Source organism: Pongo abelii, chromosome 7, assembly GCF_028885655.2.
Source record: "Pongo abelii isolate AG06213 chromosome 7, NHGRI_mPonAbe1-v2.0_pri, whole genome shotgun sequence".
Lineage (NCBI taxonomy): Eukaryota > Metazoa > Chordata > Mammalia > Primates > Hominidae > Pongo > Pongo abelii.
Genome location: NC_071992.2, coordinates 66115303 through 66143102, shown reverse-complemented (window position 1 = coordinate 66143102; position 27800 = coordinate 66115303). Strand labels below are relative to the sequence as shown.

At 41.5% G+C, this 27800-nt stretch overlaps 1 protein-coding gene across 7 annotated transcripts in view; it reads left to right on the top strand.

The window, feature by feature from the left end:
- The window catches only part of PXDNL (peroxidasin like), a 522985-nt gene that overhangs the window by 319682 nt on the left and 175503 nt on the right, over positions 1 to 27800 (top strand). For all 7 annotated transcript variants that reach the window (XM_054561591.2, XM_054561594.2, XM_054561592.2 and 4 more), the window contains one exon: positions 15957 to 16028. In XM_054561591.2, coding sequence (XP_054417566.2) covers positions 15957 to 16028 — 72 coding nt within the window. The remainder of the gene's footprint in view (positions 1 to 15956; positions 16029 to 27800) is intronic.

Below are 27800 nucleotides of genomic sequence, written 5' to 3'. Positions count from 1 at the left end.
TTCACTTGTGACAAGTAAGAACATTAGCTCTCAGGGAGTTCCAATTACTTTCTAGAGATCAGACAAGTCAAGCCAAGAGCTTATTCTCTCCCCTGTGGGAGGAGGCCGACAGTCCATCAATCCCGTGAGATGTTCACAAGGGAGGACAACAGGAACAGAAAATGAAGCCAAGGAATGTGGTTTCCTCACAGCTCCCAAGGACTTTTGCCATGGGCAGGGAAGAGAAACATCTAAAGAAGCATCCACAGTGCGCTTGGGTACATGTTTAGTGGTGTGTGTCAAGAGTGCCTGGAGAACATGGATGCCGGGCACTTTGTTTCCAAGTCAGCTTCCCAGAACTCTCAGGTATGTGTTCACAGTGGGTTCCTTCTCCACCTCTCTACAATGCCTCCACCCCTGGAGCCTCACAGCAGCACAGACCAGCTAGGGTGTGACCTGCCCCCTGGAACCTTAGCTTCTGTGGATGATCTCCCCCTGCTCTTCCATCTAAGCTCTCTTCCACTGAGCCCCTGAAGAGCCTGCAAGCCCATGACCAGGGTGCTTCCATATCACCCCGATTGTCCCTCACTGTCCTTGCCCCCTTCCCTCCTCAGCAGGCATCACACCTGGGGACTTCAACACTGAGGTTCTCATGCCCCTGTAAGGTGAGGCTCAGCTCTGGCGAGGACGCAACCTCCTCCTGGCTTCACGCTGCTATTTGCATCTACTGTAATTTTAGGTCTAATTCTCTTTATTATTTACTATGTATTCCTCTGCTTAAGACAATGTCATGATGCTTCAGACCAGAGTTTCTCCAAGTATGTTTCTCCAAAAGTGTACGTTATGAAATGGGAATTTTGCACAGAGCAGCAATGATTGTGGGAATGAAAAGGACATTGGCTTGTCTCAAATGCCTCTTTTCTTCAATACTTTGGTTTCTGGAGGTCAGTGTGGGGATATAACTTTCTCCCATTTCCAGGGCTGTATTTATTATGTCTCTGGGCTTTCCATCAAGCCCCAGAGGGTCTTGCTCAGTTGCTTGGACTTTGTGGAGTGGCCTAGTGGATGGGGGCATGGACATACTTAAGTGGTGTCATTTGCTCAAAGTATTGAACAGGGGGTTCAGGAGCACCAATTGATTTATATTCTACCTTCCGTTGTCAGTCCTATGTATTGGAAGGCATTTAGATTGTACTATTGGAAGATGCTACCTGAAGGATTGGTGCATTACAGATAATTATATCATAAACATTTGAATTATCAAAGCATGTGATTTTTCATAATATAGTATTGAGTCTGCTGCCCAGTGTCTTAAATGTTGCATTTGGAAAGCTTCATCCAGGGATGGTTCCGTATATAGCAACCTGACACTTTCTATTACATCTGAAATTAATGATTTAAAAGGAAAGAAATAAGGATTGCAATTTGGAAATATGTTACATTTGCTGACTGAAACAATTGAGTCTTTTTTGCAATTTTATTCATTGATTATTTCATACAACTATCATTATGGTTTTGTCCTAGTATCTTTCTCTTCCGTATTATCCTCTAAATGTTAAAAGCCTACTATTAGTTTATTTCTTATGGCTCCAGCTGAGATAAAAGCCATTTATTCTCAATGCAATGTAAATATGCTCAGGATTTCAAACATCAACCCACTTCCTCAGTGAGGAATAGAGCTCTGTGTTCTTCAATAACTGTGAGGGGCTCTATTCATGGCAGACTGTCCTCCTCTAATTTGTATATGGCTTACATCCAGAAGTGAAATGTAAAATAAAACCATTGTTATAGAAATAGAGGAGAAACAATATTCATTTATGGTCAGGTTTGGTTATAGCTGTGTCTAGCTCTCTCTGAGGTGTAAGTCCCCAGGTGACAATCAACTACGTCTACGTCTGGAAACTGGTTTTATGGGTTGAATTGGGAGAGTCTTCCAGGCCAGAATATTTAGAACATTGTAGAATTTTATAGTTGGTTAGAATCTTGTGGAGCAAACTTAAATATAACTTATTACAGTATATGCATTTAGAAAGTGAATTTGAGTTTCTAAAGCCAATTTAGAATAAAGGAGGCAGGCATGCATGCATGCCAATACTAATCTATAGTGTGTTGTTCTCTTTCACTATTGTGAGAAAATATATTTATAGAAAATGTTTCAATATTGTGCATCAGTGACCAATGCTAATTTTTCTGTAACTTTCACTATAGCTTCATTCTCTTTCTTATTTAAAAGTTTTTGTTGTTGTAGTAATCAAATGCCATGCTTGTCTGAAGTCACAAAAAGAATGCAGTAAGGTTGCATTGGTGTGCAAGCTGAGGCTTCTCCTGGTCCCTTGCACAGTGTGACTCATCTTCCCCTCCTACTAAGATGTGGGCCCACCACCTTCATGCTCAGGGCGGCCCTGATGTTTATGAAGCAGCTTTCACAAGGCACAGTGCAGGGCATGTCAGTGCTGACCTCTCGTACTTCCCGTTCCTCACTGCTTCCATCCTCAGAATGTTTATGCCGAGGCCCTGCCTGCAAGTGCACAGCCTCACCTGGAGAGCAGCACAGCCTCACCTGTGGGCATCAGCCTGCATCATGACTCCTCCACCCCACCCACCACTTGTTCATCTCCCCTCCGCAACCAGGTCTTCAACACTGCTGCTAGCTAGAGTCCTGTTTTGTTTGAACAAATCTTAGCTTCCTGATGCTTGTGTACAATTGATTTTGTTTGTATGAAAACTCAAGAGGCAGAGGGAGAGGTGGATCATTCCACAGCATGCAGGCACAGACCCTTCCAGGATGCCTTCCTTGCCTTATAATTGGAACAGAACCTAGGTTGGGCGGCTTGCCGCTTGAGAGTTGGTGGGAGGAAAAGCAGCTTTATTCAAGAGCCAGCAAACTGAGAAGATGGCAGACTAGTGTCCTAAGTAACCATCTTAAGTCAGTATAGATTTCAGACTCTTTTTTATGTTAAGGGAAGCAGGGTGGGGAGGAGGGAATTGAGATCAAGAGTCACGTGATCGTGACTGCAGCCATCTGGGCACCAGCGAGGGTCCAAGAAGGTTGTAAACTTTGTCCTTGGCCAGGTCATAGTGCTTTTGTAAATCTTCAACAAAACATCATTAGTTGTTTACATACTTCCCCTTTTATCCCAGAGTCAGCTTCAAAAACTACATGTGGCTGTTTCTGCATTTTATCTCAGTGCTCTAAAGTTATCCTAGCCTACATGCAGGATTGGGTAAAGACCCCTTAAACAAAAGTGGAGTGTGTTATATTCATTCATTTGCTGTTTCCCTGTTACAGAATCAATGCCGCCATCTCCCTTTTTCTATATTACTCTTCCAAAGAGATCTTCACTTTATGGCTGAGAGGGGGATGTATTGGAATATCTCCTCCTTTGTGATTCGGTCCTTCTTCTCTGACTTCTCTCTGTGCTTCTCTCACTTCTTAGAAATCCCACCATCCGTGTCATGTCAGGTCTACTTCTTACCCCTGTCCTCACATCTCAGGAGGCTCAGTCTTTGCTCCTCTTCACACATTTATTTCCTCCCCTGGATCTAACTTTGTTGCTCTCTTTTCTTCGTGGCAAGAGTTCTGAAATTTCTACGTTATGCTGCCCTTCTCTGAAATACCCTGTACTTGTTCCGTTTTCGAAATGTCAGTAGGTGTATAAATTGTGCACACCTCCCCACTTGAGTTTTTTTAATGGGAATGGTTTCAGAGGGAGCCGTCTGATCTGACGAGCATTGTCCACGGCCACAGTGCCATAAAATCATGGTGCATGAAGGAGATGTCAGAGCCGGCAGCCATTCCTTTGCTTTTAAATTCAACTGAAATCTTTTAGCCAGTAACTTGCCTGGATGATGGGGGCATTCAGGTTCAGGGCTGAGAAGAAATATAGCAGATACAGTATACTGGGGAAGGAGGCTTTACCTTCTCCCTTTCTTGTGTTTTCCTCACATTTCTTCTCAAGCCTACTGTACCCATGAGAGGGAGCACTGCACTCTTCATCCTGGGCATTTATCCCCCTTCTCAGACACTTCTCCCTAGAAAGGGGGGAGTGCATTTGATTGGTTGGTGATTGATGTCCCCGGATCAGGGTGGCTCTGCAGTGACCTCAGTCATCCTTTTTCTGCCCTGCCTGCCTGAGTCTGGCCTGCAGCCCCCTCCTTGCAACTGGTCAGTGAGTGGCTTTGGAGTACATACTCCAGGCCCTGCATATCTCTGTACATAAGCTTGGGAAGGGGACCCGATGATTTTAATTTGGAAGCAGGAAGTAAAAGTCCCCGTGCTGACCTCAGCACCAACCAAGTTGTCCATTCCAGTGTTTCACAAAGAGGCCTGCATTGGGAGTCACTTCTCCATCAGCAACCAGCCCCTCTATTATGGTATTGCTCTATTGTATGCTCTATTAACTCTGGAGGGAAGGAGGCCAAATACTGCTAGCCCCTGTCTAAAGTTCTAAGCCATAAGGATTTTCTCAACCTCCTGTGCTCTCTAGTTGCCTTGGACTTCTGCTATGTATCGGGAAGGTGCTAGGTGATTTTTACAGATGATCTGCAGTCTTCCACTGCCCTGGCGTGAAGTATCATCAGCCACAGCATCACAGAGTGATTGAGGGGTCAAATAAGAAGACGAGTGCAGGCCTACATGTGTCCAGTGCTCAAGCTTCTCTTGCCCCATCCTGCCCCTGTAAAAGCCTCTGGGATCCATTTCTGCATTTTCTCTTGGGATTACCTCTGCTTCACATGAGACCCGCTGTCTCATTTCTTCTTTCCTAGACCACGATAGCATCCTCATAGCTAACTCATCCCTTGATCTGTTACATTGTACCACCTTTGACTGAATTGTGACCCTAAATTGCAGCACTGACAACATCAATTTCCTGAGCCTGAAACCCTTTAATTAGTGCTTAAAAAAATACAGACCAGCCCCTACATATCTCAGTATTCACAGGCAAACACAGTAATGTTTTTGCCTGTGTTGGCTAAGCTGGTCACAAAGTCCTGACCTCAGATGATCCACCCGCTTTGGCCTCCCGAAGTGCTGAGATTATAGGCGTGAACTATAGTGCCCGGCCCCAGGAATCTTAAATTCCAAAATATCACCTGATGAGCCTCAGGTCTCGTGTGCTTCTTAGGTCATGTCTCAGGCCTGCTCTCATGGGACGGTTTTATCTCATCTAAAATCTATCCATGCCTTCCAGATTTAAGTCCCTCTGCATGTGGCCTATAGTTCCTTTCCCTTGTATGCTTTGTCCTATGCTCCTGCTGTCCTTTAGATTCAAATATGAGCCAACCTCAGCTTCTATTTCTTTATTTCTTCTTTCTACTCCACTGTGTTGGAGGAAACCACAAAATCACATAGCTATACTATTTTGAGTCACAACAAACCCATCTTGAATTTCAAGTAGATTCTCAAACAATTTGTTTTTTCCGGAAACTCATGTTTGGTAAGAGGGTGTCTTAGAGAGCATGATCTTCTAGAACTAGGTGAGATGAGTTTCTCAGTAAGATCATGCTCTCGATGGGTCAATAAAGGTGAAAACTAAAACTTGACCATGGTCTGGCAATGACAAGGAGCACAATGGAGCTCCTTCTCTTGCTGGCTCTGCGGACTTTTCCCAATGTGCCTTTCTTGCCTTAGATCCAATACTCCCCCCACATTTCATAGGTGACTTGGCCTTCTGCCTTTCTAGAAACTTGTGCTAAGGGTCTGTTGGGCATTATCTCTGATCTTGCAGCAGCCCTGCAATATAGATAATATTGTCATTTTTCCGTTTTAATGGGTGTCTTTTGCATGCCAAAACTCTCTTAGGAGCTGGGCTGTGGCACTAAACAAAACATAAAATCTCTGACCTTGAGGGACCTGCTAACATTCCAGCAGGGAAGGCAAGCTTTAAAACTAATAAATGAACAAGTATATTGCATAGTATAATGCAAGTCTTTGGCAAATATTTAAATCTGTATATATATACACACACACACATATATACACTTATGTGTGTGTGTGTATGTGTGTGTGTGTGTGTGTGTGTGTGTGTGTATATATATATATATATATGCAGAACCAGAGGAGGGAGGGGTTGAGAAGTGCCAGGATGTGGGAATGTGGTTGTAATTGGAAAAAGGAAGGGTTGCAGTTGGGCTCATTGAGTGGGTGGCATTTGAGCAAAGGCTTGGTGGGCAGGGAAGGAGACACATGCATGCCAGGGAGGCACAGTGCAGGCAGAAAGGCAGCTGCTGCTAACACCCTAAGTTAGGAGTGAGCCTGGCATGTGAGAGCAACAGCTTGGATGCTGATGTGGCTGGAGCAGAGAGACAGGCCCAGTTAGCACAGAACCGTGTAGCTCAGAGGAACAGATTTGATTTGTATCATCGTGAGCGATGTGCATTTTATTCTGAGTGAGCACTGGAGGGTTTTGAAGGACAGTTGGCATGCCTGATCCAACAGGCCTTATAATGGTCACTCTGACTTCTGTGTTTCTTGCATTCTTCTTTATAAAAATGTATTTGACAAATAAATGTTGTATATATTTATAATGTACAATATGATGCTTAGATATATGTATACATTGTGAAATGGCCAAGTCAAGCTAATTAACCTATGTCTTACCTCATACGCTTCTTGCTTTGTGTGTGTGGTGAGAGCATCTAAAATCTCCTATCTCAACAAGGACGGCTATGTAGACAATAGGCTATGGCCTAGCAAGGGTGGGGGACCAGTTGGTTTGCTTTGCTAGGCCAGAAGTGGTGTGGCTTCAGAGTAAGGAGGCAGTAGGGTAAGTTTGGGATGGGTGCAGCATCTGGATCTCTTTTACAACCAACCACTTAAATGTAGGATGTTGGAGAAAGAAAGAAGTCAAAGGAATTACTGAGATTCTTGCCCTAAACAACTAGAAGGAAGTGTGGTCCTCAGCTGAGATGGACATGCTGGGAAGTGGGCATGAAGACTAATCAGGACTGCAGATTTGCACACAACAAGTTTGAGTTGTCTACTAGGCAGCCACATGGGCATGGAGCTGGCAGTAGGGCATGGGTCTCCAATGTAAGGCGGTGGTGAGGGCTGGCTGTGCAATGTGGGTATCTTTGGCACCTGAAAGTGCTCATGTTCCTGGTACTGGATACCGTTGAGTTTGGCTGGAAAAAAGGAGAAGCCTCAGGACTCAGCCCCAGGCACTCCAGTCCAGGAGGCTGAGGAAAGAGAAGGACGCAGTGAAGGGCCCTGAGCAGGAGGTCCACTGAGGTGGGAGAAGATGGCGTCCTGGAAGCCAGGGAAGAAGATGGCAGGGAGAGGGACTAACCGACACATTCCAATGCTGCTGAAAATCCACTAGGGAAAGGACTAAGAACTCAGTCCCAGCTTTAGCAGCAATGATCAAAAGGAGCTGAGATCCTTGTCCTGATCAAAAGGAGCTGAGCTCCTTGTCCTGCATGACGTAGCCACAATTCAAAATTCATACCCCTGTTTTTCTTTTCTACATTTCTCTTACATTTCACAGTTGACTTTGCCTTTTACCTTAAGGGGAAAATTGAGGGCAAAGCTAATAGACATCTCACTAGCTTTCCTTGTGACAAGAGACGATTGTGAGTTAATGCCCATTTCCTTTGTTCCAGCCTGTTTTACTGGGACACATTCCTGCCTGCTTTTTACAGTCACATCTTCCAATAGCCCTTTCGGTGCCATCGAGTACCATTGGTCCTGTGCAGGGTCTTCCTCACTTTGCTTCTATTAATTCTTTCCCCTTCTTATTTGACACCCCTTTAATAGTTTTCTATCATTTCATTTTTCTAGGATCCTTTGGAAAAGCTCTTGCAGCCTTCAATTGAGGCTCCACATGGCAGGCATTGTCACCACCACTCCTTCCTGCTCAGAAAATAAAGCAGGCTCTAGCTCAGGTGTTTCTCAACCTGGCACTGTTGACATTTTGGGCTTAATAATGTTGTGGGGCTGGCCCAGGTCATGTAGGATAGGACACTGAGAAACACCCTGGTCCCTACCCACTGGAGGCTAGTAGCACCACCACCTCCAGCTGCGACAAGTAAAAGCATCTCCAGACATTGCCAAATATTCCCTGGGAGGATGGAGGGGGACAAAAGAAAATCATCCTAAGCTGAAAACCACTGCAAACCATTGCTCTAGCTGGAGTCTCTCTCTAGCTAACTTCCAGTCCTTTGTTTGCACAGCTGCTGGCAATGTTGTAAAATAAAAATTTCACTAAGAAATTTCATTTCTTTAAATCTTGTCATGTGTCCTTATATCTTTAAGGTAAAGTTAAAATCACCTTGTTGAGCACAAAGGAAATGTGTGATTCGGTTCCTGCCCAAGTCCATCTTTCCAGAGTTCTGCAGGCAACCAGTGCTTCTGTCCCGCTCAGCTCCTTACTGTTCTGTACAAGAGTCCTGCATTTTCATGCCTCTGCACTTCACATACATTTGTCTCCCCACTTTCTACACTGTCTTTTCTCTTTTGTACCTAGGTCAGTACTGTTTGTCCATAAAAGTTAGGTAGAGAACCCTTTTCTCTGTATAACCTTTCTTTATCTTTAAATCTAATGTAAATATTTGGGTTCTCATGGTATTCCTTGCATCCCATTATCATAATACATATTCTACAAGACTGTGGTCATTGATTCCTTGTATTTTACCACTTACCTAATTCCAATCTCTGAGAAGGTCAAGGATCTTGTCTCACACTTCACAGGCACTCAATAAGTACTTATGAATGTTTTAATATACTAAAGGAGCCAGAGGAATGAAGTTACATCTGACACAAGCAGTCACTAAGTCCTTAATGGAAAAAAAAGTACTGTTGAGCTTAAATGGGTGAGAAAACACTTTGACTGTTAGACACTATGAAAAAAATAAGAGAGATTCCAGTGATAATGAATTTGGTTAGAGGGTGCTCAGACTTATGAGGGAGGGGAAAGTCACAGGTTGGCGCTGAATCTTGAAAAGCCTTGAATTCCTGCCAAAGACAGTGAGAAGACATTGATGATCCTTAATAAAGGGGATGGTCTAATCCTCATTTTTTTGGGAAGAACCACCAAATAATTCAACATAGTGTAGATTGGAAAGAAGAGACTGGATTTACATGGAACATTTACAGCTATTATTTCAGGTAAAAAGAGATAGAGATTGAACAAAGAGTGAGAAATATTTTTCATAACTCTCAATCATATTGTATCTAAACTATTGTAGAAACATGGCTTTTTCTGTAACTAGTCTTTTTTTTTTTTTTTGAGACAGAGTCTCACTCTGTCACCCAGGCTGGAGTGCAATGGTACGATCTCGGCTCACTGCAACCTCCGAATCCCTGGTTCAAGCGATTCTCCTGCCTCAGCCTCCCGAGTAGCTGGGATTACAGGCACGCGCCACCATGCCTAGCTAATTTTTGTATTTTTAGTAGAGACGGGGTTTCACCATGTTGGCTAGGATGGTCTCAATCTCCTGATCTCGTGATCCACCCGCCTTGGCCTCCCAAAGTGCTGGGATTATAGGCGTGAGCCACTGTGCCCAGCCTTTTTCTGTAACTATTCTAATTTAGGATTGAAATAACTTCCCAAGGAGTGAAGCTTGTGCAGTATGGTTTTTAACTGGTTTTAACTCTTTAAGAATAAACATAATTCTCTTTATAATGAATTTTGGTAGAATACATTGTTATTGACTTTAGCACAGCATGCAAATGAGATGCTGGAAAGCTTTTCTCTGGAAACTAACAGATTATGATAATTCAGTCAATTTTTCCTTTAAAATCAGTTGAAATAATTTATCGTGCTCTGAAATAAGGATCTTCATTCAGATGTTTAATTAATTCCTGAATGGTATGAATAATTTGTTGGTGTAATAGATAATTCTTGCTTGCTATTGCGCCATGAAGCTAAAACATGCCTATTTTAATCTTAGCTGAGATTATTATACAGAAAGTTGGTGTCATCTCAATGCACCCAGCCTGTGGATGTGAGGCAGGACATGGTGGATCTCCAAGCCAGCTGTCAGCAAACTGCTTTTCCTCTGAGCTCTGTTTCATGTGCTAGGATTGTTGACATCTTATATTCAATATCCCCTGTATTTCAGGCTTCAGATTCAGATGTCCTTAGCTTATGTTACACACATATAGACACATGTAAAATTACATACACAGACACACAGAGACACACAGAGACACTCTGGTGTGCAGCCTCCTACCAACAGTACTCCTTTTTTCTTTACAATCTCATGGATTTTGAGAAAATAAAAAGCAGACACTTTCTACAAAAAGGTTGAGAACATTGACCATATATGCTATTTTTATTGTGCAGTTAGATACAGATAAACATAGTGTTTTTCTCCCCATCTCTGCTCTTGCCTTAGATCGAGGTTGCCAAGGTGATCATACGACACAGAACATTTGTTTTTATGTGGCTCAGTGAGTTCACGCTGAAAGCTAAAGCGATACCAGCAACTTCTCACACTGAGAATCATTCTGTCTCTATTATTTTTGCTGTCATTCTCTGGCCACACGTTCTTGCTCTGCATGTTTTAAAGATCATAGGAAGATTTTTGTCCTCACTTTGGTGGCCTGATACCTCGGGGTGGTTGTGTAAATATTTACTCAGATAAGAGATGTCAAATGTGTTGTCAGTGCTCACAAAAATGTGTGATTCAAACATGTCCCTTTGGAGTGAGATGGATTCTCTTGGAGAAGCCCCAGGAAGACTTTGCTAGATGCCCTCTAGGTTCATTAGTGCTCAAGGATTCTATAAAGTTTTAGGAGATACAATTAAACATACGTTATTACAGATCTTACTAAAGTCAGGCTTGTGTAAATGTTTGGGATGGTTCTTCCCCAAGGAAATGTAATGCCATTATAGATTGTTGAGCCAATATTAACTCAGAAAGCTTTTATTAGGGTTCATACTCCCATCTTTTGTTTTATACCATAGAACATATGAAAAGTTCAATGTCTTATCCTCACCTTTGCAAAGACAATGCTCATGCAAAAATACTGGCTGGTCATTCATTCTTTCAGTGATCAACTATGCACTGACTATCTATTTGTCAAACTCTGCTAAGAAACTAGGGATGTGAATATTCCTTTAAATCCAATATGATTTCTGTCTTCATGGATCTTAGAGTTTAGTTAGGGCAGACAGACATGGATCACATAATCACTCAAATATAACATTGCAACAGTACAATGCTGGGTGAGCCCATAACAGGGGGATTTGACCAGGAGCTCAGGGAAATCTTTCCAAGGAAAGAGCAAGTGAGATCTGAAAACATGTCCAGAATTACCAGGCAAGAATGGTGGGAAGGTTTACTGGGCTACAAAGACAATCATTCAGAGACTGCTGTAGGCAGGGGTATGGCAGATATGTGGCTGGGAGGAGGCCAGAGCACTGGGATTGAGGTAGGGCAAGAAGGGGATAAAGGGGATACTGGAAGGGCATTTCCAGGAAAGACCAGCCTGTTGGTCTCTGTTAAAAAATTCTGTCTTTATTTCTATAGAAATTAAAAGCCATTTAAGGGTCTTATATTTCTATTGAGGGTAGATCAGATAGATGTAGGCAGACCAGTTTGTTCTTGTATTTTAGTAACTGAGGGCATAGTTTACTCTAGTGTGGAAGTAGTGGGTAAGAGGAGAGTGGAATACATTCAAGAGATATTTAGGAGGCAAAATAAAAAATGCAGAATTGGGTAAGATACAGGGAGTGAGGGAGACAGAGGAGTTATTGCTAGTTTTCTGAGTTGCGCAAATAGATATACAGCAGTGCCATAAATTGAGACAAGCAAAAATGGAGGACAGCCAGTATGGTGAAGGAGGATCCTGGGCTGGGTTTCAGACATGTTGGATTTGAGGTTCCTTGAGACACCTAGAGGATATTTTAAGAAGACATTGGGTGCATGAATTTAGGTCCTAGAGGTAAATTTGGGTTGGAGATGTAATTTGTAGATCTTCTGCATCGAGATAATAATTGAAGCCGTGGGTGTTGATGACATCATCTGGGGAAGCTAAGTATGAATCAACATGACGTGACAGTGGCAATAATTTCCTGCCTGCTTTAAATGAAGGGATAACTACTAATTCATCTACATATAGACTTTATGAAGTGACTTACACAGATTTAAAATCCTCTCAAGTAATCATTCATATTTATCTACCTGCAATAGATATCCAAAAATGGCAGAGTTATCCACAGCCTAGAAAAATAAGGTGTAGGAGAGGATAGTCTTGCTATCTTATCAAGGCACAGAAGGGAGTGGAGATCAAAGCTAACTCTCTCCTTATTTGAATCTGCTAAAGCCATCACATAAATCAAACACATATAACCTAAAACATCCTACTGCTTTAAATTGGCTTAAAGTTTTAAAAAAATTTTGAAAAAGATTTTGTTAGAAAATTTGTCAAATCATATGGACACAAAACTTAAATATGCTTGCACTATAATCAAACAGAACTCTCTGGGTTGTCTTACTTTCCTGCAAGGAACAAAATCTACTTACATGCTTTTTTCTCATTCATTAGTAGTGAATTCCAATACCAGTTGCTTACCCTACTGTGTATTAGATTGAAGTCCAGCAGAAAACATTTGTCCTTCAGGGCATCTCTGGGTGAGTCTAAGATTGCAGTGATTTATTCTAGGGAAGCATGGCTGGAATGGGGAACAGACAGGGCTCTGTGATTAGTGGGCTGTCAGTGGGCGCATTGTGGAAAAGGAGATTATGCATTTCTCATGAATTATGCACAATTCATAGTAAATATGAATTTACTATGTGAAATATTTAATTATTACCTGTGAAATATTTAAATATTAAATCGATATTTATTAATTACTGTGGATAATAAATCACATAGTAGCTATGTGATATTGGATAAGCTGTTGTATGTTATTCTACCTCTTAGATTGTCTCTTTGCTCCAATTTTAGGTGGCTCAGTATGTAAGATGCCCTCCCAAGCGAAAGCTGTCTTTCTTTCTAGTTCTAGCAACGCAGACACCTGTGCAAACTATGGAGGATGCACATTTGATCAATGATGGCAGGAATACTAATGCTACTTGAAAATTCTTATGCTAAACTCAAGTTTTCTTTATAATAAATTGTTTCAAAGCATTAAAAAGTTGAAAGGAAAAAAAAACCACTTTTGTTGAGCTTATACATAAGCTAGAATACTCACTTTGAAAATCTGGGAGTTGTTAGGTTGGCTAAACCACAGACCCGGCTTGTGACTCCTTTCCTGTGACCTGTTAGGTTGTTTTATGACTGGAATGCGATGCTTGCCTCCAGTTAAGAACCCCACAGCTTCACATTTAAAAAGCCACTAATGTAGGCAAACTGAGAACAGGAGTGTAGAGAGCATGGGTTTTGCTGGGTTTGTGGCTTGGATTTACCATTGACTGGCTTTGTGGCCTTGGGCACTTTCCTTCTCCCTGTGGAGTATCTGTTTCCATACCCGAGAAAGGCTCTGCTCCGGGATTCTTGGATCAGGTTTCCATCACCTCTGGGTGCTCTGTGTCAGCTGAGCCTTTGCACGGCCAACCCCCTTGCTGCTAGAGAGGCTGGCTGTGTGAAATTGAACAAATTACTTTATCTCTGTATCACATTTTTCCTAATTAAATAATGGGGTATTTATAGAACCTACCACACAGTGCAGTTGCAAAAATTAAAAATGACTAAATACATGTAAAGCACTTAGGACAATACATTTTTTTTTGCTGTTGCTCTTATTTACTTTATGCTAAGTTTGATGCTCTCATCAGCACTTATTCCTAGTCTTCATAAAGTGTCTATTTGTACTCTACAGGCCTGGGCCTGTCCAATGTACACAGAGATTGGAATCCAACCATGCAATACATTTCACTTGGGAAGAGAAACCTTGTAATGGACCCTCCTTCTAACTCTTTCTTCATTGCAGTCTACTTCTCTCTCTTCCCTGCTTTCAGCAGCCAGTCTCCGCCTAACACTCCTCCCCCACATCCGCTTTCACTCTCCCAGCCCCTACCTCCTTTTTAATGTGCTAGACCAATGACACAGGTAATGATTTTGTGGGGGACAGTGTGTGAGTGCGTGGGAATGAGTATGTGTGTGTGACTGTGTTAGTGTATGTAAGCATATATGTGAATACATGTGTCAGTGTGTGAAAATGTGTTAGTGTACATGAGACAGTGTGAGTGTGAGCATGACAGTGTGTGAGTGTGTGAGATTAGGCGAGTGTGTGCAAGTGTGTAGATATGTATCTGAGTGTGACGGTGTGTGTTAGTGTATGTGAGAGTGTATGTGAACAAGTGTGGTGTGCACGAGTGTCCAAGAGTGTGTGTGTTAGCATAAGTGTGGTAGTGTGTATGAGTATATGTGTGTGAGTGTGAGCATGTGTGAGTATGAGGGAGTCTGTGAGCATGTGAGGATGTGTTCATGTGAGTGTGTCAGAGTGTGTCAGTGTGAGACAATGTGAGAGTGTGTGTCTGTCAGTATGAAAGTATGTGTGAAGCTGAGAGTGTCAGTATGTGTGAGTCTGTTAGTGAGCGTGAGTGTGTGTATAATTCAAGGCAACCAAGGTAAAGTTGTTTCATGCTAACCCAACAGCAATTATTGCCAGGTCTTATACAATGTCACCACTGTAAAATGTCACCACTTTTAAAATGAACAGAACCCTTGGGAGGAATGCGTGGGATGCGGGCCAGGATGCTGAATTTCAGAGAGTAGTACAGTGTAGCACTGACTCTGGATCCAACCTAAGGCAGTCTGAAACAATCATACCTTTCCAGTGACATGGTTTTCATTCTGCTGTGATTATTATACTTTTTCATTAGGTGTCTGAAGTGCTTTTCCTGTAATAATGATTTATAAGAAGGAAGCCTAGGAATGAAGTAAAAGTATTTCTTTTTCTTAAACATTTTTCTTTTCTCCTTTCAAAAGTGTTTCTAATTGTGATGAAATCAATACATTTCATGCAAACCTGGGCTGTAAAGCTTTCTTTTTACTTGCCTGCCGTTACTTCAAGTCAGAGAGCTTCCCATTGACAAAGTCAAGTATCATTCACTGTGTCTTCCCACATAAATGTACAATATCCTCTTTTCCAGTTTGGTGTGAAACTTTGTTACTTTTCATGGTAACTTTGTATCTGCAGTGCTTTCTTCAGTAGTTCACTATAGACTGGTATATATCACTTTTGGTTTCATTGAGATTATTTGAAAAAGCTGTGTTCAGAAGTCAGGTGCAGGGAATACATTTAAATTTTCTAAGAGGAGTGTGCAGCCTTCCCCATGGATCTTTCTGTCTGTTGGGAAGATTTGCTTCTCAAAGGTCTGCTCAGCTGTCTGCTTTGGAAGCACGCTTCTGCATTTCATCACAGGATTTCTGAAGGAAATGCAAGCCTTTCTGTCTTCAGTTGCCCTGCTTTAAGAGAAGCCTTTCTGAAATGGAAGCTTAGGAAATAACTCCTGGATCAGTTGCACAGAGGGGATACCGAGGTCTGAAAAAGTCTAATTCGAAATTCCAAAAGGATTAAAACAAGACACATTACTTCTCATGCATCTCCCAGGGTTAAGATTAATTCATTTCAAATATGATGATCATATGACATCAAATATGCCATACTTTGACTCCGTCAGACAGGACACTTCTCCCTGTTCTGAGATGTAAATAAGCATGTGGTCACTTGTAATGTATCTTATTATGTTTGTAATCTTAATTATTACCCTAACTTTGCTTACTTTAAACATTTTAATGAGTAAAAGAGTAATTTCAACAACCAGTTAGCATTGACTCAAGGGGCAGCATCATGCCCCTTTCTGGGGCATCGGATTCCCCTTTGGAACATCAGGTTTTTAGACCCAGGACTGTGATGAACAGAAGAGACAAAATATCTCAGAGCTTCTGATTTTCGTATGTGATATATAGTGGTTGGGGCCAGTGAAATTCACAATTTCTGCTGAAGCAATTGCTAATTCTTCAAACATTTTATTTTACTCACCAGCACAAGGAATAACCAACTTGATTTTTTGCCTTCCAGGTATATTCATTTCAACCAACTAGAAACGCTACAGCCAGAGACCTTTGGAGACCTTCTGAGATTAGAGAGACTGTAAGTGTTGACCCTTTAGATGCCCTTTGCTTCTGCTTTACATTTTCCGTTTATACAACCCATCTGACTGCCGTGGAGATCAGGCCACTTTGCTGTAAGCTTTAGAGGCATAGCCTGTATCTTGGCACTATAAAACAGAGTTAATATAAAGCTTTCTATAGTTTAAGATTAATGGAGAAAAGGTGAAATAGCCAATTAAAAATAGGGCAAAAGAGAGGAAGAAGCATTTCACAAATGAGGGAAAGCTATTTAAAAAACTTACATCGGGGTTGGGCAAGGTGGCCCACACCTGTAATCCCAGTACTTTAGGAGGCCGAGGTGGGCGGATCACCTGAGTTCAGGAGTTCGATACCAGCTTGGCCAAGATAGTGAAACCCTGTCTCTGCTAAAAACACAAAAAAGTATCTGGACCTGGTGGCGCACTTCTGTAATCCCAGCTACTCGGGAGGCTGAGGCACGAGAATCGCTTGAACCCGGGAAGCGTAGGTTGCAGTGAGCCGAGATCGTGCCACTGCACTCCAGCCTGGGTGACAGAGTGAGACTCCATCTCAAAAACAAAGAAACAAACATAACCTTACAGCAGAATCTGGTACAGTTGAACATATACATCCCCTATGACCTAGCAGTTTCACTTTCAGGTATATACACCGCAGAAATGCACACATGTACGCACCAGAAGATGTGTTCTTGTATTTGCAGCAGCATTTTTTCTGGTAGCTCCACACTGAGAACTACTCAAGTCTCCAACAACAAAAGAGGACAGAAATAAGCTGTTGTATATTCATAAAATATAATACTATACTGCAACACGGATGGATGTCACAAACATTCTGAGAAGAATAATCTAAACACTGGAACTTGCATAGTTCTATTTTATTCTCAAAAGAAATTTTAAAAGAGATAGCAGAAATATATGTGGTATTGAGAAGTCGAATGGTGCTTACCTTTAGCAGGAGAGAGGCCATTAGAAATGACAGGAGGAGCCTCTGTAGGCCTGGCAATGTTTTGTATTCTTTATTTTTCCTGGGTGGTAATTACACAGCTGTGTTCACTTTCAGGCAAGGCATTGTACTCTACATCACGATGTCTACACTTCTCCAGATGAATGTTGTATTTCAGTAAAGGCTTATTAAATAAACAATGACAAACCACAAGGGCACTTGGACATCCTTCTTCTGTTTTGTCTTTTATCAAATGAAGTTACTCTGCTACTTCAGTTTTTCTAATACCTTATATTAATAAATTTATTTATTTATTTTATTTTTTTATTATACTTTAAGTTTTAGGGTATATGTGCACAATGTGCAGGTTAGTTACATATGTATACATGTGCCATGTTGGTGTGCTGCACCCATTAACTCGTCATTTAACATTAGGTATATCTCCTAATGCTATCCCTCCCCCCTCCACCCACCCCACAACAGGCCCCAGAGTGTGATGTTCCCCTTCCTGTGTCCATGTGTTCTCATTGTTCAATTCCCACCTATGAGTGAGAATATGCAGTGTTTCTTTTTCTGTCCTTGTGATAGTTTGCTGAGAATGATGGTTTCCAGTTTCATCCATGTCCCTACAAAGGACATGAACTCATCATTTTTTATGGCTGAATAGTATTCCAGGGTGTATATGTGCCACATTTTCTTAATCCAGTCTATCATTGTTGGACATTTGGGTTGGTTCCAAGTCTTTGCTATTGTGAATAATGCCGCAATAAACATACGTGTGCATGTGTCTTTATAACAGCATGATTTATAATCCTTTGGGTATATACCCAGTAATGGGATGGCTGGGTCAAATGGTATTTCTAGTTATAGATCCCTGACGAATCACCACACTGACTTCCACAATGGTTGAACTAGTTTACAGTCCCACCCACAGTGTAAAAGTGTTCCTATTTCTCCACATCCTCTCCAGCACCTGTTGTTTCCTGACTTTTTAATGATCGTCATTCTAACTGGTGTGAGATGGTATCTCATTGTGGTTTTGATTTGCATTTCTCTGATGGCCAGTGATGATGAGCATTTTTTCATGTGTCTGTTGGCTGCATAAATGTCTTCTTTTGAGAAGTGTCTGTTCATATCCTTTGCCCACTTTTTGATGAGGTTGTTTGTTTTTTTCTTGTAAATTTGTTGAGTTCATTGTAGATTCTGGATATTAGCCCTTTGTCAGATGAGTAGATTGCAAAAATGTTCTCCCGTTCTGTAGGTTGCCTGTTCACTCTGATGGTGGTTTCTTTTGCTGTGCAGAAGCTCTTGAGTTTAATTAGATCCCACTTGTCAATTTTGGCTTTTGTTGCCATTGCTTTTGGTGTTTTAGACATGAAGTCCTTGCCCATGCCTATGTCCTGAATGGTAATGCCTAGGTTTTCTTCTAGGGTTTTTATGGTTTTAGGTCTAACATTTAAGTCTTTAATCCATCTCGAGTTAATTTTTGTATAAGGTGTAAGGAAGGGATCCAGTTTCAGCTTTCTACATATGGCTAGCCAGTTTTCCCAGCACCATTTATTAAATAGGGAATCCTTTCCCCATTTCTTGTTTTTGTCAGGTTTGTCAAAGATCAGATGGTTGTAGATATGTGGCATTATTTCTGAGGGCTCTGTTCTGTTCCATTGGTCTCTATCTCTGTTTTGGTACCAGTACCATGCTGTTTCGGTTACTGTAGCCTTGTAGTATAGTTTGAAGTCAGGTAGGGTGATGCCTCCAGCTTTGTTCTTTTTGCTTAGGATTGACTTGGCAATGCGGGCTCTTTCTTGGTTCCATATGAACTTGAAAGTAGTTTTTTCCAATTCTGTGAAGAAAGTCATTGGTAGCTTGATGGGGATGGCATTGAATCTATAAATTACCTTTGGCAGTTGGCCATTTTCATGATATTGATTCTTCCTACTCATGAGCATGGAATGTTCTTCCATTTGTTTGTATCCTCTTTTATTTCATGGAGCAGTGGTTTGTAGTTCTCCTTGAAGAGGTCCTTCATGTCCCTTGCAAGTTGGATTCCTAGGTATTTTATTCTCTTTGAAGCAATTGTGAATGGGATTTCACTCATGATTTGGCTCTCTGTTTGTCTGTTATTGGTGTATAAGAATGCTTGTGATTTTTGCGAATTGATTTTGTATCCTGTATCCTGAGACTTTGTTGAAGTTTCCTATCAGCTTAAGGAGATTTTGGGCTGAGACAATGGGGTTTTCTAAATATACAATCATGTCATCTGCAAACAGGGACAATTTGACTTCCTCTTTTCCTAATTGAATACCCTTTATTTCTTTCTCCTGCCTGATTGCCCTGGCCAGAACTTCCAACACTATGCTGAATAGGAGTGGTGAGAGAGGGCATCCCTGTCTTGTGCCAGTTTTCAAAGGGAATGCTTCCAGTTTTTGCCCATTCAGTATGATATTGGCTGTGGGTTTGTCATAGATAGCTCTTATTATTTTGAGATACGTACCATCAATACCTAATTTATTGAGAGTTTTTAGCATGCAGGGTTCTTGAATTTTGTCAAAGGCCTTTTCTGCATCTATTGAGATAATCATATGGTTTTTGTCTTTGGTTCTGTTTATATGCTGGATTATGTTGATTGATTTGCGTATGTTGAACCAGCCTTGCACCCCAGGGATGAAGCCCACTTGATCATGGTGGATAAGCTTTTTGATATGCTGCTGGATTCAGTTTGCCAGTATTTTATTGAGGATTTTTGCGTCGATGTTCATCAGGGATATTGGTCTAAAATTCTCTTTTTTGGTTGTGTCTCTGCCCGGCTTTGGTATCAGGATGATGCCGGCCTCATAAAATGAGTTAGGGAGGATTCCCTCTTTTTCTATTGATTGGAGTAGTTTCAGAAGGAATGGTACCAGCTCCTCCTTGTACCTCTGGTAGAATTTGGCTGTGACTCGTTCTGGTCCTGGACTTTTTTTGGTTGGTAAGCTATTAATTATTGCCTCACTTTCAGAGCCTGTTATTGGTCTATTCAGAGATTCAACTTCTTCCTGGTTTAGTCTTGGGAGGGTGTATGTGTCGAGGAATTTATCCATTTCTTCTAGATTTTCTAGTTTATTTGCATAGAGGTGTTTGTAGTATTCTCTGATGGTAGTTTGTATGTCTGTGGGATCGGTGATGACATTCCCTTTATCATTTTTTATTGCATCTCTTTGATTCTTCTCCCTTTTCTTCTTTATTAGTCTTGCTAGCAGTCTATCAATTTTGTTGATCTTTTCAAAAAACCTGCTCCTGGATTCACTGATTTTTTTTTTTTTTTTTTTTAAGTTATAAAGGAAATAAGTTTAATTGACTCACAGTCCCACATGGCAGGGTGGAATTCAAGATGAGATTTGGGTGGGGATACAGCAAGACATATCAGCTCTGAAAAAGGTTTACATCATCTCCTGGGGATAATGGTTTAAATAATACTTATTATTTTTTTTTTGTTTGTTTTGTTTTGTTTTTTTTTGTTTGTTTGTTTGTTTTTTCTTTTATTATTATTATTATTATTATTATTATACTTTAGGTTTTATGGTACATGTGCGCAATGTGCAGGTAAGTTACATATGTATACATGTGCCATGCTGGTGCGCTGCACCCACCAACTCGTCATCTAGCATTAGGTATATCTCCCAATGCTATCCCTCCCCCCTCCCCCCACCCCACAACAGTCCCCAGAGTGTGATGTTCCCCTTCCTGTGTCCATGTGTTCTCATTGTTCAATTCCCACCTATGAGTGAGAATATGCGGTGTTTGGTTTTTTGTTCTTGCGATAGTTTACTGAGAATGATGATTTCCAGTTTCATCCATGTCCCTACAAAGGACGTGAACTCATCATTTTTTATGGCTGCATAGTATTCCATGGTGTATATGTGCCACATTTTCTTAATCCAGTCTATCATTGTTGGACATTTGGGTTGGTTCCAAGTCTTTGCTATTGTGAATAATGCCGCAATAAACATACGTGTGCATGTGTCTTTATAGCAGCATGATTTATAGTCCTTTGGGTATATACCCAGTAATGGGATGGCTGGGTCGAATGGAATTTCTAGTTCTAGATCCCTGAGGAATCGCCACACTGACTTCCACAATGGTTGAACTAGTTTACAGTCCCACCAACAGTGTAAAAGTGTTCCTATTTCTCCACATCCTCTCCAGCACGTGTTGTTTCCTGACTTTTTAATGATTGCCATTCTAACTGGTGTGAGATGGTATCTCATTGTGGTTTTGATTTGCATTTCTCTGATGGCCAGTGATGGTGAGCATTTTTTCATGTGTTTTTTGGCTGCATAAATGTCTTCTTTTGAGAAGTGTCTGTTCATGTCCTTTGCCCACTTTTTGATGGGGTTGTTTGTTTTTTTCTTGTAAATTTGTTGGAGTTCATTGTAGATTCTGGATATTAGCCCTTTGTCACATGAGTAGGTTGCGAAAATTTTCTCCCATTTTGTAGGTTGCCTGTTCACTCTGATGGTGGTTTCTTTTGCTGTGCAGAAGCTCTTGAGTTTAATTAGATCCCATTTGTCAATTTTGGCTTTTGTTGCCATTGCTTTTGGTGTTTTAGACATGAAGTCCTTGCCCATGCCTATGTCCTGAATGGTAATGCCTAGGTTTTCTTCTAGGGTTTTTATGGTTTTAGGTCTAACATTTAAGTCTTTAATCCATCTTGAATTGATTTTTGTATAAGGTGTAAGGAAGGGATCCAGTTTCAGCTTTCTACATATGGCTAGCCAGTTTTCCCAGCACCATTTATTAAATAGGGAATCCTTTCCCCATTTCTTGTTTTTGTCAGGTTTGTCAAAGATCAGATACTTGTAGATACGTGGCATTATTTCTGACGGCTCTGTTCTGTTCCATTGATCTATATCTCTGTTTTGGTACCAGTACCATGCTGTTTTGGTTACTGTAGCCTTGTAGTATAGTTTGAAGTCAGGTAGTGTGATGCCTCCAGCTTTGTTCTTTTGGCTTAGGATTGACTTGGCGATGCGGGCTCTTTTTTGGTTCCATATGAACTTTAAAGTAGTTTTTTCCAATTCTGAGAAGAAAGTCATTGGTAGCTTGATGGGGATGGCATTGAATCTGTAAATTACCTTGGGAAGGATGGCCATTTTCATGATATTGATTCTTCCTACCCATGAGCATGGAATGTTCTTCCATTTGTTTGTATCCTCTTTTATTTCCTTGAGCAGCGGTTTGTAGTTCTCCTTGAAGGGGTCTTTCACATCCCTTGTAAGTTGGATTCCTAGGTATTTTATTCTCTTTGAAGCAATTGTGAATGGGAGTTCACTCATGATTTGGCTCTCTGTTTGTCTGTTATTGATGTATAAGAATGCTTGTGATTTTTGCACGTTGATTTTGTATCCTGAGACTTTGCTGAAGTTGCTTATCAGCTTAAGGAGATTTTGGGCTGAGACAATGGGGTTTTCTAGATATACTATCATGTCATCTGCAAACAGGGACAATTTGATTTCCTCTTTTCCTAATTGAATACCCTTGATTTCCTTCTCCTGCCTAATTGCCCTGGCCAGAACTTCCAACACTATGTTGAATAGAAGTGGTGAGAGAGGGCATCCCTGTCTTGTGCCAGTTTTCAAAGGGAATGCTTCCAGTTTTTGCCCATTCAGTATGATATTGGCTGTGGGTTTGTCATAAATAGCTCTTATTATTTTGAGATACATCCCATCAATTCCTAATTTATTGAGAGTTTTTAGCATGAAGCGTTGTTGAATTTTGTCAAAGGGCTTTTCTGCATCTATTGAGATAATCATGTGGTTTTTGTCTTTCGTTCTGTTTATATGCTGGATTACATTTATTGATTTGCGTATATTGAACCAGCCTTGCATCCCAGGGATGAAGCCCACTTGATCATGGTGGATAAGCTTTTTGATGTGCTGCTGGATTCTGTTTGCCAGTATTTTATTGAGGATTTTTGCATCAATGTTCATCAAGGATATTGGTCTAAAATTCTCATTTTTTGTTGTGTCTCTGCCAGGCTTTGGTATCAGGATGATGCTGGCCTCATAAAATGAGTTAGGGAGGATTCCCTCTTTTTCTATTGATTGGAATAGTTTCAGAAGGAATGGTACCAGCTCCTCCTTGTACCTCTGGTAGAATTCGGCTGTGAATCCATCTGGACCTGGACTTTTTTTGGTTGGTAAGCTATTGATTATTGCCACAATTTCAGCTCCTGTTATTGGTCTATTCAGAGATTCAACTTCTTCCTGGTTTAGTCTTGGGAGGGTGTATGTGTCGAGGAATTTATCCATTTCTTCTAGATTTTCTAGTTTATTTGCATAGAGGTGTTTGTAATATTCTCTGATGGTAGTTTGTATTTCTGTGGGATCGGTGGTGATATCCCCTTTATCATTTTTTATTGCATCTATTTGATTCTTCTCTCTTTTTTTCTTTATTAATCTTGCTAGCGGTCTATCAATTTTGTTGATCCTTTCAAAAAACCAGCTCCTGGATTCATTTATTTTTTGAAGGGTTTTTTGTGTCTCTATTTCCTTCAGTTCTGCTCTGATTTTAGTTATTTCTTGCCTTCTGCTAGCTTTTGAATGTGTTTGCTCTTGCTTTTCTAGTTCTTTTAATTGTGATGTTAGGGTGTCAATTTTGGATCTTTCCTGCTTTCTCTTGTGGGCATTTAGTGCTATAAATTTCCCTCTACACACTGCTTTGAATGCATCCCAGAGATTCTGGTATGTTGTGTCTTGGTTCTCGTTGGTTTCAAAGAACATCTTTATTTCTGCCTTCATTTCGTTATGTACCCAGTAGTCATTCAGGAGCAGGTTGTTCAGTTTCCACGTAGTTGAGCGGTTTTGAGTGAGATTCTTAATCCTGAGTTCTAGCTTGATTGCACTGTGATCTGAGAGACAGTTTGTTACAATTTCTGTTCTTTTACATTTATTGAGGAGAGCTTTACTTCCAAGTATATGGTCAATTTTGGAATAGGTGTGGTGTGGTGCTGAAAAAAATGTATAGTCTGTTGATTTGGGGTGGAGAGTTCTGTAGATGTCTATTAGGTCCGCTTGGTGCAGAGCTGAGTTCAATTCCTGGGTATCCTTGTTGACTTTCTGTCTCGTTGATCTGTCTAATGTTGATAGTGGGGTGTTAAAGTCTCCCATTATTAATGTGTGGGAGTCTAAGTCTCTTTGTAGGTCACTCAGGACTTGCTTTATGAATCTGGGTGCTCCTGTATTGGGTGCATATATATTTAGGATAGTTAGCTCTTCTTGTTGAATTAATCCCTTTACCATTATGTAATGGCCTTCTTTGTCTCTTTTGATCTTTGTTGGTTTAAAGTCTGTTTTATCAGAGACTAGGATTGCAACCCCTGCCTTTTTTTGTTTTCCATTTGCTTGGTAGATCTTCCTCCATCCTTTTATTTTGAGCCTATGTGTGTCTCTGCACGTGAGATGGGTTTCCTGAATACAGCACACTGATGGGTCTTGAGTCTTTATGCAGTTTGCCAGTCTGTGTCTTTTAATTGGAGCATTTAGTCCATTTACATTTAAAGTTAATATTGTTATGTGTGAATTTGATCCTGTCATTATGATGTTTGCTGGATATTTTGCTCGTTAGTTGATGCAGTCTCTTCCTAGTCTCGATGTTCTTTACATTTCGGTATGATTTTGCAGTGGCTGGTACCGGTTGTGCCTTTCCATGTTTAGCGCTTCCTTCAGGAGCTCTTTTAGGGCAGGCCTGGTGGTGACAAAATCTCTCAGCATTTGCTTGTCTGTAAAGTATTTTATTTCTCCTTCACTTATGAAGCTTAGTTTGGCAGGATATGAAATTCTGGGTTGAAAATTCTTTTCTTTAAGAATGTTGAATATTGGCCCCCACTCTCTTCTGGCTTGTAGGGTTTCTGCCGAGAGATCCGCTGTTAGTCTGATGGGCTTCCCTTTGATGGTAACCCGACCTTTCTCTCTGGCTGCCCTTAACATTTTTTCCTTCATTTCAACTTTGGTGAATCTGACAATTATGTGTCTTGGAGTTGCTCTTCTCGAGGGGTATCTTTGTGGCGTTCTCTGTATTTCCTGAATCTGAATGTTGGCCTGCCTTGCTAGATTGGGGAAGTTCTCCTGGATAATATCCTGCAGAGTGTTTTCCAACTTGTTTCCATTCTCCCCGTCACTTTCAGGTACACCAATCAGACGTAGATTTGGTCTTTTCACATAGTCCCACATTTCTTGGAGGCTTTGCTCGTTTCTTTTTATTCTTTTTTCTCTAAACTTCCCTTCTTGCTTCATTTCATTCATTTCATCTTCCAGGGCTGATACCCTTTCTTCCATTTGATCGCATCGGCTCCTGAGGCTTCTGCATTCTTCACGTAGTTCTCGAGCCTTGGTTTTCAGCTCCATCAGCTCCTTTAAGCACTTCTCTGTATTGGTTATTCTAGTTATACATTCTTCTAAATTTTTTTCAAAGTTTTCAACTTCTTTGCCTTTGGTTTGAATATCCTCCCGTAGCTCGGAGTAATTTGATCGTCTGAAGCCTTCTTCTCTCAGCTCGTCAAAGTCATTCTCTGTCCAGCTTTGTTCCGTTGCTGGTGAGGAACTGCGTTCCTTTGGAGGAGGAGAGGTACTCTGGTTTTTAGAGTTTCCAGTTTTTCTGCTCTGTTTTTTCCCCATCTTTGTGGTTTTATCTACTTTTGGTCTTTGATGATGGTGATGTACAGATGGGTTTTTGGTGTGGATGTCCTTTCTGTTAGTTTTCCTTCTAACAGACAGAACCCTCAGCTGCAGGTCTGTTGGAGTACCTGGCCGGCCGTGTGAGGTGTCAGTCTGCCCCTGCTGGGGGGTGCCTCCCAGTTAGGCTGCTCGGGGGTCAGGGGTCAGGGACCCACTTGAGGAGGCAGTCAGCCCTTTCTCAGATCTCCAGCTGCGTGCTGGGAGAACCACTGCTCTCTCACAGCTGTCAGACAGGGACATTTAAGTCTGCAGAGGTTACTGCTGTCTTTTTGTTTGTCTGTGTCCTGCCCCCAGAGGTGGAGCCTACAGAGGCAGGCAGGCCTCCTTGAGCTGTGGTGGGCTCCACCCAGTTCAAGCTTCCAGGCTGCTTTGTTTACCTAAGCGAGCCCGGGCAATGGCGGGCGCCCCTCCCCCAGCCTCGCTGCCGACTTGCTGTTTAATCTCAGACTGCTGTGCTAGCAATCAGCGAGACTCCATGGGCGTAGGACCCTCTGAGCCAGGTGCGGGCTATACTCTCCTGGGGCACCGTTTCCTAAGCCCTTCGGAAAAGCACAGTATTCGGGTGGGAGTGGCCCGATTTTCCAGGTGCCCTCTGTCACCCCTGGAAGGGGAACTCCCTGACCCCTTGCGCTTCCCGAGTGAGGCAATGCCTCGCCCCTGCTTCGGCTGGCGCACGGTGCGCTCACCGACTGACCTGCGCCCACTGTCTGGCACTCCCTAGTGAGATGAACACGGTACCTCAGATGGAAATGCAGAAATCACCCGTCTTCTGTGTCGCTCACGCTGGGAGCTGTAGACCGGAGCTGTTCCTATTCGGCCATCTTGGCTCCTCCCCCCCCACTGATTTTTTGAAGGGTTTTTTGTGTCTCTATTTCCTTCAGTTCTGCTCTGATATTAGTTATTTCTTGCCTTCTGCTAGCTTTTGAATGTGTTTGTTCTTGCTTCTCTAGTTCTTTTAATTGTGATGTTAGGGTGTCAATTTTAGATCTTTCGTGCTTTCTTTTGTGGGCATTCAGTGCTATAAATTTCCTTCTACACACTGCTTTGAATGTGTCCCAGAGATTCTGGTATGTTGTGTCTTTGTTCTCATTGGTTTCAAAGAACATCTTTATTTCTGCCTTCATTTCGTTATGTACCCAGTAGTCATTCAGGAGCAGGTTGTTCAGTTTCCATGTAGTTGAGCAGTTTTGAGTGAGTTTCTTAATCCTGAGTTCTAGTTTGATTGCACTGTGGTCCATGAGAGAGTTTGTTGTTATTTCTGTTCTTTTACATTTGCTGAGGAGTGCTTTACTTCCAACTATGTGGTCAATTTTGGAAAAGGTATGGTGTGGTGCTGAGAAGAATGTATATTCTGTTGATTTGGGGTGGAGAGTTCTGTAGATGTCTATTAGGTCTGCTTGGTGCAGAGCTGAGTTCAATTCCTGGATATCCTTTTTAACTTTCTGTCCCGTTGATCTGTCTAATGTTGACAGTGGGGTGTTAAAGTCTCCCATTATTATTGTGTGGAAGTCTAAGTCTCTTTCTAGTCTCTAAGTACTTGCTTTATGAATCTGGGTGCTCCTGTTTTGGGTGCATATATATTTAGGATAGTTAGCTCTTCTTGTTGAATTGATCCCTTTACCATTATGTAATGGCCTTCTTTGTCTCTTTCAATCTTTGTTGGTTTAAAGTCTGTTTTATCAGAGACTAGGATTGCAACCCCTGCCTTTTTTTGTTTTCTATTTGATTGGTAGATCTTCCTCCATCCCTGTATTTTGAGCCTATGTGTGTCTCTGCACGTGAGATGGGTTTCCTGAATATAGCACACTGATGGGTCTTGAGTCTTTATCCAATTTGCCAGTCTGTGTCTTTTAATTGGAGCATTTAGTCCATTTACATTTAAAGTTAATATTGTTATGTGTGAATTTGATCCTGTCATTATGATGTTAGCTGGTTATTTTGCTGATTAGTTGATGCAGTTTCTTCCTAGCCTCGATGGTCTTTACAATTTGGCATATTTTTGCAGTGGCTGGTATAAGTTGTTCCTTTCCATGTTTAGTGCTTCTTTCAGGAGCTCTGTTAGGGCAGGCCTGGTGGTGACAAAATCTCTCAGCATTTGCTTGTCTGTAAAGTATTTT